This window comes from Aricia agestis, chromosome 11, assembly GCF_905147365.1.
Source record: "Aricia agestis chromosome 11, ilAriAges1.1, whole genome shotgun sequence".
In the NCBI taxonomy this organism is placed as follows: Eukaryota; Metazoa; Arthropoda; class Insecta; order Lepidoptera; family Lycaenidae; genus Aricia; species Aricia agestis.
In genome coordinates this window covers 3,946,768-3,959,996 of record NC_056416.1, presented here as the reverse complement: position 1 = coordinate 3,959,996, position 13,229 = coordinate 3,946,768, and the positions used below count along the sequence as shown (strand labels likewise).

At 35.4% G+C, this 13,229-nt stretch overlaps 1 protein-coding gene across 3 annotated transcripts in view; it reads left to right on the top strand.

The window, feature by feature from the left end:
* Positions 1 to 6,364: 6,364 nt before the first annotated feature.
* LOC121732113 (SH3 domain-containing protein C23A1.17-like) overlaps positions 6,365 to 13,229 on the top strand; it is a 114,067-nt gene continuing 107,202 nt past the window's right edge. For all 3 annotated transcript variants that reach the window (XM_042121909.1, XM_042121908.1, XM_042121907.1), the window contains exon 1: positions 6,365 to 6,795. In XM_042121909.1, the coding sequence (XP_041977843.1) occupies positions 6,626 to 6,795 (170 nt within the window). In that variant the 5' untranslated portion in view covers positions 6,365 to 6,625. The remainder of the gene's footprint in view (positions 6,796 to 13,229) is intronic.

The following is a 13,229-nucleotide window of genomic DNA, read 5'->3' as shown; positions in this document are numbered from 1 at the left end:
ACCTTACATACTCAGCCCTAAATCTAAAAACCTTAATTTTACACTAAAGCGCGGCAAAATATTTGATAATAATATAATGTGTCAGCCGCACGAGGAGAATCTAAAAACTTTACGCATTAGTTAAAATCGGTGGCCTGGCCATTTATCATTAGTTACGGTATATTATTAAGTTCAAAGCCCTGACGAATGACAAAACTGTCTGTCTATCTGTCTCTTGGACGTATCTCATGCATCTAGCGACGGCCGTCGTGACTTACCGACTATCATATAAATTATAAACTTTCACCTTATTTTTAAGTTTCCGTACCCAAGGGGTAAAAACGGGACCCTATTACTGAGACTTCGATGTCTGTCCGTCTGTCTATCTGTCTGTATGTCTATCTGTCTCTAAGATGCATCTCAAGAACGGTAGAACTAGAGAGTTGAAATTTTCATCGGTTATGTATTTCTGTAGCCGCTATAGCAATAAATACTAAAAACAAAATTAATTTAATATTTCGGGGGGGGGGGGGGGGGGTCTCTCATACAACAATCGTGATTTTTTGCTATTTTTTCCTTTTCATAATAATAGATGTTGCTGCTGGTCGTCTACATCGCGATATAGCTTGCACAAACAGTTTCATATAGTTCTTAATGCACTCTAATCGACAAGAGATGTCACTGTTGGGCACCTACATCGCACTATCGATGACGCGAAGATGGTTGGTATAGCCGTTGAACTTTCGAAGTATTTTTTTTTGTTTTTAACTAACCGTAAACCGATGTTGTTTACATTAAAAATATTAAAGACCTACTGGCTACTATACTAATTATCCTAAAATTCCTAATCAATCTGTTTCAAGTTTAAGTACCTAAACTTGAAATAGATTGATAGTAAGAAATATTCTTATTAATTAAATATTTGCAAAGAAATGCTAAGACTACGACTATTCTTTGAACTTACGTAGGTACTTACGTACGCAAAGGGGACCCTATTAATAAGACTTCGTTGTCTTTCCGTCTATCCGTGTAGCCATCTGTCTGTCTTGTTTTGTTGGTAATAGCTAGAGAGTTGAAATTTTCACAGATTATGTATATCTGTTGCCGCTGTAACAACAAATACTAAAAATAAAATAAAATAAATATTAAAGGGAGGCTCCCATACAACAAACCTGATTTTGTTGGCCTTTTTTGCTCTATATCAATAATGGCAACAAGTAGGTAGTTGAATTTTTCTCAAAGTCCTTAGTTATATGTCTACTTTAATATTTAATAATAATATTAAAATAAAATAAAAAATTAAGGGGGGCTCCCATACAAAAAACACAATTTTTTGCCTAATTTTGCTCTGTAATGGTAAGGATAGAGGTTAAGTTGGGTTTGATATTTTTTTTGTCGTTTTTGTACTAATATCATGTTACATACCAAATTTCAGCTTTCTAAGACTTTAGGAAGTACCCTAACAGTTTTGATGATCGGTGAGTCAGTGACCAAATTGTGGGTTTTTGGACACCTATAAAATCTAAAGTATAATAGCTACGATATTCAAACTTTGCGCATTTAATAACTATACCCATGTCACTATATGTTAAACTATCTGGCATTATTCAAACCAAAGTTAAGAGGGTTCAAAAATACGACGAAACGTTTCGAGAAAAGGTAGGTAGTGCCCTTGCGCGCTTCGCTTGGCTCATCTTGGCGGGGGCACTCCCGTGCCCCCAGATACATAAGATTAACAATAATTATACTTACCACTTAACTACTTTGACTTTTAGGATTATTAAATAAGTCTTGCTTTGGAAATATGAAGGTTGTTACGGACTGAATGATTAAAATTTTAAGCAAATTGTAAATAGAGATACCGGTTTTATCAGTTCAATAGAGTCTGACTAGCGAAAGATTTCGAAAATTAAAAAAATCGACGTATAACAACCCTGTTTATAGCCGGAATTATAGTTTTGATCTACGAACTATGAATAATAAAAACTAAGAAACCTTATTATTCGTAGTTCGTAGATCAAAACTTTAATTCCGGCTATAGACATGGTTGTTAAACGTCGATTTTTTGAATTTGCCGCCTTTTTCCAGTCTCATCTTTCGCTAGCCAGACTCTGATTACTGATTTGTCATTTGTGATCAGTGTTGCAAGACCTGATCAAAACATTTGCCCACGCAGGTTGTTAAAATTGCCCTTTCCGACAGAAAATCGCCCCTACTCATTAAAAAAAATCCGTGTAGGGGAATCCGAATCACTAAGCTAAAACAAATTTATGCTCTATATTAGCTTCATGAGGGGAATCTATTAAACTTTAGCTTGACACCCTCATATTATTATACTTTATTTTGCATTATAAAAAGATCGCTTGTTACCAACATATGGTCACTGGCCACTGCGGATCACGATCTCATAAAACAACAAAACTATTTATGCAAAGCAATGATAATATTATTATTATTTTATATTGAGCTAATTAGATACTTCTCTCATTAATGTTAAGTTACGTAATTATTTCATTCAGAGTGCCATCATTTTATGATATTATAGTATGATAGTATTGATCAATGATGAAAAACTCAAAGTAGATATGTTAATACCACGCGCGTTATTTAGTCTGCATCGAGCGCAGTCACGAACGTGCCGCGTCTTGTCTTACCTAAATAAATTGAAAATGACGTCGAGCGTGTTTCGAAAATGTACCTACTCGAAAGTAAACAAAACACATGGAATCTCTTGCCACATATCTTGATTGCAATAAATACCTCGATTATTTACATTTTCAATTATTTCTTTTAACAATCTGGAAAAAATCGAATTTTCGTCATAGCTCAGGCGAAGAAAGAGACAGCGATACGATTCGACGTTTAAAAATAGAACTGTCTCTTTTATGTAAATGATTTTTCGTATCTTTTGTTTCACTTATTTGTCAAATTTGTCAATGTTTGCAATTTTGAATTTGAAAATTGTTCGGAAGAGATTTAGGCCGGAAAATAGTATGGACGTAACATATCTGTATAAGTAGAATTGGTATTGATACTATATGACATAATATTATTATTACTGTAATTTTGTTGCAGTAATTCTTTACTGCAACAAAATTACAGTAATAATAATATTATGTCATATAGTATCTCTATTTCTATACTACTATTATTATTTGTTTTCAATATTACCCATATTTTACCGGTTCCAAGCCTTTCCGCCCTTTTTCCAAAATAATCCTAAAATTGCCCATGGCGCCAGCGCGAGCGTGGGCAATTACCCACGGTCTAGCAACACTGTTTATGATTTTACCAACATTAACATTTGAGTCCTTAGAGTATACATTAGCATAGCTTGCTTTAATGTATACTCTATGTTTGAGTCAAATGCATTGATACTTTATCTATGGTCAAATGTCAATGTAAAAATGACTAGTTTTTTTTTCTTGAAGGCGCTGGATACGTATTCTTTGCTTTAGGGAAAATAAAGTTTTGTAGTATGCAGCACTGGAGAAATAATCTAACTATGATTATGCTCGGGCCGCACCTGCGTACACTACGCAGGCTAGGCGCGGCATACGTTACGACTACGGTCTCAGTTACTAATGCCGCGGCCGCACATGCGTCTATCGTACGAAGCTTCATCTTCATGTGCTATGAGACGATACTGTTACGTGCTAGGGTTCGAGGATTTGGAGAGAAGAGACCTGGTGACTCTCTTGAAGACTTTATTCACTAAGTCTAAGTCACACAAGCACACACTAGGTCACAACACTTAGCACTAAGTCCAAACACTAATCACTAGGTCCAATCACTAAGTACTATCACTGTCCTAGGTCGCAGCCAAGTCGCAGGTTTCACTGGTTCACTCACTATTTGTCACTCCGAAATCGCCTCGAAGATCGCTCAGATCGAACTGAATTGCCGAGCCGTCTACCTGCGGCTTTTTATATGGCGAGACGAATTCCGGAAAGTTCCCGATAGTAAACAAGTGTCGGAACTTTCTAGGAGGCTCGAGCATGTACCACAATAAACATAAGCAACTAAACACGTAAACAAAATAAACCGGTAAACACGTAAACAAGACACTTCTAGAAAATTCAAGCACAGTCTATTCGAGTATGTACTAGCGCACCTAACGCCATCTAGTATCGAGTAGGGGATTTATGTTGCCTGTGTTCCCTCGGTAAGATGGCACTACGTGTCCGTATACCATGTACCGACACAATACCATTGGACGATACACGCAGATCGCCCAATGGTACCTATCATGGGCGTACCCAGGTTCTGGGCCAGGGGGGGAACAATAAAATTTTATATAAGCTAGGTGCTTATAAAGAATAAAAAATTAATAATTTTTAGTTGTAAAAATATTGTATTGCAAACAAATGGCAAAAATTCGTTTTCTTAATTTTTAATTTTTATAGATAATATACTTAGTAGCGAAGTTAACATGATCCAGGGGGGGCAGGTGCCCCCCCCCCCCCCCTGCCCCCCCTCGGTACGCCCATGGACTACCTATCGTTTTAAGCACGAAGCACTACGCAGGTGCGGCCCGCGCATATTAAGCGTACCGGTCCTTCTATTTATGCGAGCTCGAGTTTACACTCTCGGCTCGTGGCGCGTCTCGCGGCTTGGCTCACGGTTCGCGCGCGAGTGTAAATCTATACTAATATTATAAATGCGAAAGTATCTCTGTCTGTCTGTCTGTCTCGCTTTCACGCCGAAACTACCGAACCCATAGTAATGAAATTTTGTAAACAGATAGTCTAAAGCCTGAGAAAGGACATAGGCTACTTTTTTATTGGAAAAAAGCGTTGTAATTTGTTCAAATTAAGTTAGTTCCAAAAATCCATACTAGATGGCGCCGTGCGTCTCCTACATCGCGCTAATGCTTGCCCAAAAGTATTTCTTTTATTATTTATATATATATATATATATATATATCCTTGTAGAGAGTTCACTGTGCAAGTAGCGGCGCTGAAAGACCAATTTTTTTTTCACTTTTGTATGGGGAAACTCGTGACGTACGGGCGCTTGCCATCATAATACACACACGTATACGTACACATCCTAAAGTATTATCACTTATTTTTGACACCTCCGTGGCTCTTTTTATGAAGCTTGCCATCACAGCGTCTCCATCAGTGTCGGTGTAATAGACACAGGTGTTAGTGTGCCGGGATATGGCTACAACTGCATGAGGAACGCTGTCATGGCTTGCAGCTTTCGGGACTTGGTCTGTATGATGATCACCGAGGGACTCGTTAATCCCTGAGCTTCATGGATTGTGAGGACGCGAGAGTCCGTTCCCGATCCATAGCCTGTATTTTTTTTATGAAATAAGGGGGCAAACGAGCAAACGGGTCACCTGATGGGAAGCAACTTCCGTCGCCCATGGACACTTGCAGCATCAGATGGTTCCCTCAAAAAAACCTCTATTGCTAAAGCCTGCCGATTTGTTTGTGACGAAGCCTTGATCCGAGAAAGGGTGTTTTTATCCTCGATCATTCTTTCACGATGAAGTACTTTTTTGATGGAGCTCACAAACGCTTTTAATTTTTAATTTTTGACACCAATTTTGTTAACATCGTGCGCTATAAACAGAAGTCCACGCGGACGAAGTTGCGGGCAACAGCTAGTCATATATAAGAGTTACCATGAGGTTTGCCGATGAATCTGTAATAATCTGTGTCTTTTGAGGTCAATTTTGTTTATTGCCTAGACTAAAAAGGTCAATGACCGCTATCGCCTCTTTTCGCCGAGTATAGTTTAGTTAAGTTGTTATTCCATTTGACTAACTTAAGACGTCTAAATGATTTAGTTACTAAATTTAGTCAAGTGGAATAACATTTAGAAAGCTAGGATCCTAATTAGTGTACTAAATCGGAAAAAGTGTGGCTTCTGACTTAGTCAGTCATCAGTGTTGCCAGTGGTTTCAACCTTTTATTGTATTATAGTCAATATTATATTATATTAAATTAAACGATCTGGAATCCATTCGTAGGTAATTTCTAATAGTCTGCTGATTCCATGTAGTTCAGAAAGTTTATAATTCATAATTTTTCGTGGAGCAAAAATTCTTTCAACCATCTTTTTCGCCTTTTTTTATTTTGATTTTCATTGAACCAACAGCTAAGCCTATGAGAAGACCAATTTTTTGTTGCTTTGACAGAACTGGAACCATTAAGAAGACGTCTGGCCAAAACCGCCGCGTCGTCACAACTGATTTAGTTTCTAAATTAGGACAATTAGTGGAATAAGAAGCTTCTAATTAGTATTCTTTTTAGGATTCTTTATAAATTTGGTCAAATGGAATAACAACTTTATAGAGGTCAGTGTCTTTTACTCATAATGGTTGGGTAATCCCAACCATTAGTCTGGTCACCCCAATATGACGTGTGTGAGCGAGATGCGAATTGGGCGAGTGTCGAGCGAGTGTTTTGATTTTAGAGAATTACAGTTTTGTAAAGTTATTTAGAGTGAAATCGTGTAGAATTTAGTTTAATTAATGCTACTTTATAAGTATTATTAAGATTACTTCATGTAACTTAGTGTATACGTGTTTTACAAACGACAGGAGGTGTTTACGTTCGAAATAAGGGTTTCTTGATCGATGCAATAAATAAATCATAATTTTAAGAACAAGCGACGAGATCCAAGCAAAATGGGCGAGAAAGACGACTATTTGACATCGTACAGAGTATTTTTCGAGAATTTCGCGGCAACCGTGGACCCGGAGGACCAACTTCCAGTGAACATCGCGGGCTACACTATCACGGAGTCAGAGCTCCCGGGCGAAGTGATCTATTGGACCACCCAGTATCTCACCGAGAAGTGAGTATATCCCATATTTATATTTATCTTTCTCCAATATAATGAGACTACAAATAGTTACAAGTATTGTGTTTGATTTTTTATGAATATTTGTGACACAGTAAACAACGTTTATTTAGCGGCTTCAATTCATGCGGTAGCTTAAAATTATTTAGAGGGCCAGTGTATTATGATGTTCATATAAATTCTTCATTAAATTATAAACTTATATAGTCTTGTTTTTATTATTATTAACTTCATATTTATAATTGGAATTGTAGAACATCACATTATGAATGACTAGCATAAAACCATTAAGAGTTTTTCAAAAAACCTATAACGATAGTAATAAATATGTTTTTTGTATGTATGCAGTGGTTTTAAATAATGTTATGATAATAATTATCTTTAAAATATTATGTTGAGAAAAAATGTCCGTCTACATTATAGTACAACCTAGTTATAATGTGAATCATTTGAGTTGACTCACTATTTACTTGCCAAATGTTGTACTTGTTATCATAGCATAAATTATCTGTATAATATAATAACATAATACGTATTATGTTCTACAGGCAAAACGCTTTCCATCCAGTGTGGATAATTTATACAGTTTGCTCCAACTTCTTTAAGCAAACATTTTTTTTTAACAGTGCCTGGGATAGGTTATTGACTTATTACTTATTATAAATGTTGATATTTGTAAAAGTCTCATTAATACACAACATTACCTGGAACCAAACCTGCACCCACTTGAGTAGAAATCAAAAATCCATTCTTAACATTTAGAGCAATTATGCTCTAAACTCTAATGCTATGATTGCTCAAAATGTTAAGGATAGCTAAAAGTTAAGATAGGTAAAATTCTATAATTCCCAAGAATTTCCAGGATTTGAAACATGTATAACTTAGCTTTAAATATCAACTAACTTTCTTACTTTTTATATTCTCAATCCAGTTTCTCTTGGATTTTGTGTTCATATTTAATTTGGATGAGTCATTTTTATTCAGAAAAACTATAATACTTAGAAGACTTGCCATCAGATTCAACATTCTTATCATTGCATTACAGTAGCTTATCATTTAATTTTTATCACTTTCACTGTTTTGTGGTGAAGATGTAACTGACAAACACACACACTTTTGTATTTATAAATACATAAATATTAAATACGAATATATAAATATATTCCAATTTCCATTTATTGCTACTTGTTAAAGGCTTTGGCCTGTAAACAAAATCTATGTTAACATGTAATATTTCAAAATAGAACATACATTTAAAATTGATTTCCTAGGAACAAAAAGAGTCTGTTGATTTACAAAGATATAAAAATATAACTACAAGTGCCAAACGGCCAAGGTTGTTTATTACCTCACTGAGCGATACGCCAGACCTGTTTTGGAGATATATGCCATGAGTGCATTTTAGTCTTTCCTTATTTGGGGTCATTGACTTGTGAACTCCAATACACTAAAATCTCGACAGCTGTAGTACTAGTAAATAAACAAATAAGGTCCCTCCTTAAGTGTATTTATTATTGCATACAACACTCTTGATAAATGATAATGATTTTTTGTATGAAACTCCTGTAATTCCAACTCGCATTTAGCTTAATTTCTTTTAATACTACAACTAATTATTTACGTAATTTTTATAATATGTATAATGACTTCCCATTATAGTTTAAGAGTCAAAGTAAAGATTGAGTATTGCAAATATTGTTATCATACTTGTTTGTTTTAGTTAGACTATTTATTTATTTATTGATAAAGTACAACCAATATAATATAATACAATAAAGTATGCATTAGATATAATACAAATAACAATTTGTATTATATCTAATGCATACGACAACTATGGTGTACATAGCATTAATAACAATAATATAATATAATTATTATTCATCAAAATTTTAAATTTAAATAAAGTAATATAAACTTAAACAAATGAGTCTCTTAATTTTTTCGTAATTTTTTAGTTTTGCAGGGAGGAATATAAAGACTATAAAGCGATAATGATAATGTTCTATATCAAAAGTATTACACTGTGTTCGCAAGTCTAGGAATAATGAGAAAGTAATGATCAGCAGTTTTTTCAGCGTCGGTTTTTTTCCTTTTAATTAAGACGTAGCGTCTTTTCTCTTAATTTAGCTATTAATTAACAGCACAAACACACAAATGGACTAGCACTGATTGGATTTTGTCCGCGGCTGTACATAATATCATTAATTTTTAGGGTTCATACACCAAGACCTAAGGGATAAACTGAGTCTTAATACCGAAATTTTGCGGTTTGTTCGTCCGTCTGTCATCGCTCCAAAGCTGCCCGGAAATAATTAATATTAAACTGGAAATCATTATCCCACCAAAAACATTTTCATGTAAAAATGTTGCCAAGATGAGAACATAATAATATTATAGTTCGTCGTGTCAAAAAGTAGTGAGATCTCATGTAGAGCCAAGTTTCTAACCTTACATACTCAGCCCTAAATCTAAAAACCTTAATTTTACACTAAAGCGCGGCAAAATATTTGATAATAATATAATGTGTCAGCCGGACGAGGAGAATCTAAAAACTCTACACATTAGTCAAAATCGGTGGCTTGGCCATTTTACGGTTATTATTTAGTTTTATTGTTATAGTTACGGTATATTAAGTTATTTTTTCCTTTTGATAATAATAGATGTCGCTGCTGGTCGTCTACATCGCGGTATAGCTAGCACGAACAGTTTCATATACTTGTTAATGCACTCTGATCAACAAGAGATGTCACTGTTGGGCACCTGCATCGCGCTATCGATGACGCGAAGATGTTTGGTGTAGACTTTCGTTGTAATATTACCGAAGTTATTTGCATAAAAAAATATATTTTAAAACCTATTATATTAATTATCCTAAAATTCCTGATCAATCTGTTTCAAGTTTGTATTACTTGAAATAGATTGATAGTTAAGTAACTAATTATTATAATTAATGAAATACTCTTATTAATTAAATATTTGCAAAGAAATGCTAAGACTACGACTATTCTTTGAACTTACGTACTTACGTACCCAAAGGGTAAAAACGGGACCCTATTACTAAGACTTCGTTGTCTTTCCGTCTATCCGTCTGTCTGTATGTCTGTCTGTCTGTCTCCAGGCTGTAACTCAGGAATGGTAATAGCTAGAGAGTTGAAATTTTCACAGATTATGTATATCTGTTGCCGCTGTAACAACAAATACTAAAAACGAAATAAAATTATTATATAAGGGGGACTCCCATACAACAAACGTGATTTTTTTGGCCTTTAACTACTTTAATATTTAATAATAATATTAAAATAAAATAAAAAATTAAGGGTACCCATACATAAAACACAAATTTTTGCCTAATTTTGCTCTATAATGGTACGGATATAGGTTAAGTTGGATTTGATATTTTTTTTGTTGTTTCAGTACTAATATCATGTTACATACCAAATTTCAGCTTTCTAAGACTTCAGGAAGTACCCTAACAGTTTTGATGATCGGTGAGTCAGTGACCAAATTGTGGGTTTTTGGACACCTATAAAATCTAAAGTATAATAGCTACGACATTCAAACTTTGCACATTTAATAACTATACCCATGTCATTATATCTTAAAAATTTCAACTATCTGTCATCATTCAAACCAAAGTTACGAGGGTTCAAAAATACGACGAAACTTTTCGAGAAAAGGTAGGTAGTGCCCTTGCGCGCTTCGCTTGGCTCATCTTGGCGGGGCATCCCCAGAACAACTAAGGCTATTTATTACATAACCCTGTATGTACTTGACTTCGACGTTTGATAAATAATGACTGATTCTGAATTCTGATTTCAAGATTTTCGGCCGCACTTAGAGACAAAAAAAAATTATTAAATTAATTTTGATTAAACGAAAAGTTTGACTGAGTTAACGTGAAAAAATTCATTAAATTAAAGTTAAGTTTCGGTAAATCTTTCCCAGTGCAGCCGTAAAACTCTATTCTCAAGATAAATCGTCTCAAAACGAAAATCCCGCCACCCAATTTTCATTGAAAGCTCATAAAAGTAACGGAAGTGTACAATGTAGAGTTCAGGAAACCCGGATGAATAAATAATTTGACAGAGAAATTATTATAGTCTGCCCGAGTCCGCGCCCGCCTGTGGTCGGCTCTCGTCGCGTTTTTTTTTTTATGACCTAAGGGGGCAAACGAGTAAACGGGTCACCTGCCGTGCTAGCATACGCCAACGAGATATCTCACTCTACACGTTTTCTCGATGTTAACTGGTTTATCTCTTCATCTCTATTGACCCTAACATGACATACATTTTTTCTCGTACGTCTGTCGTCAAAATTAGAGACAATTTAGTTTTTTTTTTAAATGTGCTATTTTTGTCTATATTCTAACAGCTATATACGAAAGAGAAATTTATCTCTCGAGTCCCGACGTATGCATGTTAGCGAAAAAGAGATTATATCTATATCGACAATATCACTTCGCTCGAGAATGAGATATCCACGAGATATCTCGTTGGCGTATGCTAGGGGGACGGAAGATGGAAAGCAACTTCCGTCGCCCATGAACACTCGCAGCATCAGAAGAGCCGCAAGTGCGTTGCCGGCCTTTTAAGAGGGAACAGGGTAATTATAGGGGAGCGTAAGGATGGGAAGGGAAGGGAATAGAGGAGGGTAGGGAAGGGAATAGGGTAGGGGATTGGGCCTCCGGTAAACTCACTCACTCGGCGAAACACAGCGCAAGCGCTGTTTCACGCCGTTTTCTGTGAGAACGTGGTATTTCTCCGGTCGAGCCGGCCCATTCGTGCCGAAGCATGGCTCTCCCACGTATAAATATTAGTTAATAGTAGCCCAAGTTAAGCGACGAGTCACAATTTTTGACATTTACTTATTTTGCGACTTGTTTCACGGTTTATAAGTATAACTAGACGTTCCGTGCGGCTTCGCCCGCGTAAATTAGATATTTCACAGACAAATAATTAATCCACAAAAAATAGCCTATGATCCTTAACGTGGTCTACTTCTTATGATCTGTTCCAAATAACAGAAAAATTGCTCCAGTAGTTCGTGAAATAAGCCCTTTTAAATAATTTCCCCCGTTTTTTCCACATTTTCCTCTATTTTTTTGCTCCTATCAGTCTTAGCGTGATAAAATATAGCCTATAGCCTTCGTCGATAAATGGGCTATCTAACACTCAAAAGAATTTTTCAAATCGGACCAGTAGTTCTGAGATTAGCGCGTTCAAACAAACTCTTAAGCTTTATAATATTAGTATAGACTATAGATTACTAAATGTACATGGACCATACTTAATGTAATATGAACAAGACTCTTGACTACCACTTCTGATGCGATATTCATGATGATGAAACAGTCCATATTCCATATTATTATGATCATCACTTTCTTTCTTTTTTTCGAGCGAGTTTCTTACGCCGGTTCTTCTCGCCGGGTTAGTTCCCGAACCGGTGGTAGGCATCTTAGTTTCTACGTTCTTTCTACGACGTTCAAAAAGAGTATTCGTGATACCTACCTATTTAGAATAAAAATATATTTTGTTATTATTTTATCATACTATAGGCAAAATTATCAGTTTAGACAAAATTAGAGAGCCAGGCAGCCATAAAATTAATCGCTAGCGTTAGCACTTATCAAGCTTTTAACAGTTTCATTTAACTTTCTGTTTAATGTGTAAATAATTGCTATTTACAAAAACTAGCGTTTATCACACAGTAAAAGCAACTAGAGTGAAAAGATTAGCTCACGATAAAAGTACGCGTACTGCGTGTATACGCAATCAAATTTGTTAACCCTTGATGGGTGATTCGATTAAACTATAATATTTCTACCAGAATCTAATGGCAAAAAGTGAGAAAATAAATTGACTCGAGCAATGCCGGGGTAGTTGGAATAAAACATTTTGATCCTTTTTTGTCCTTATAGCGGCTGATTCTGTGTGTGAAACATGCAAATATAAAAAAAATATCCAATGATCAAGGATATTTTTTGAAAATCTGCCATCCAAATTTGCCATCATATCCTGGTACACCTATACAATACCCGGTTTCTCAGGTTTTTTGATAGGAGTGATATTATTATCAAACAATAATCGGCCAAGTGCGAGTCGGACTCGCCCACGAAGGGTTCCGTACCGTTATAGAGCAAAAATAGGCCCTAAATTGTATTTTTAGCCCCCCTTAAATTTTTCACATAATATATTTAAGGTCTTTGTGAAAATTTCAAGTGCCATTATAGTTACCGAGTAAAAAAGGCCAAAAAAATCATGTTTGTTGTATGGAAGCCCCCTTAAATATTAATTTATATTTTGTTTTTAGTATTTGTTGTTATATAGCGACAACAGATATATACCTACACAATCTGTGAAAATTTCAGAAGTCTAGCTATAGCGGCTCTTGAGATACAGCCTGGAGACAGACAGACGGACAGA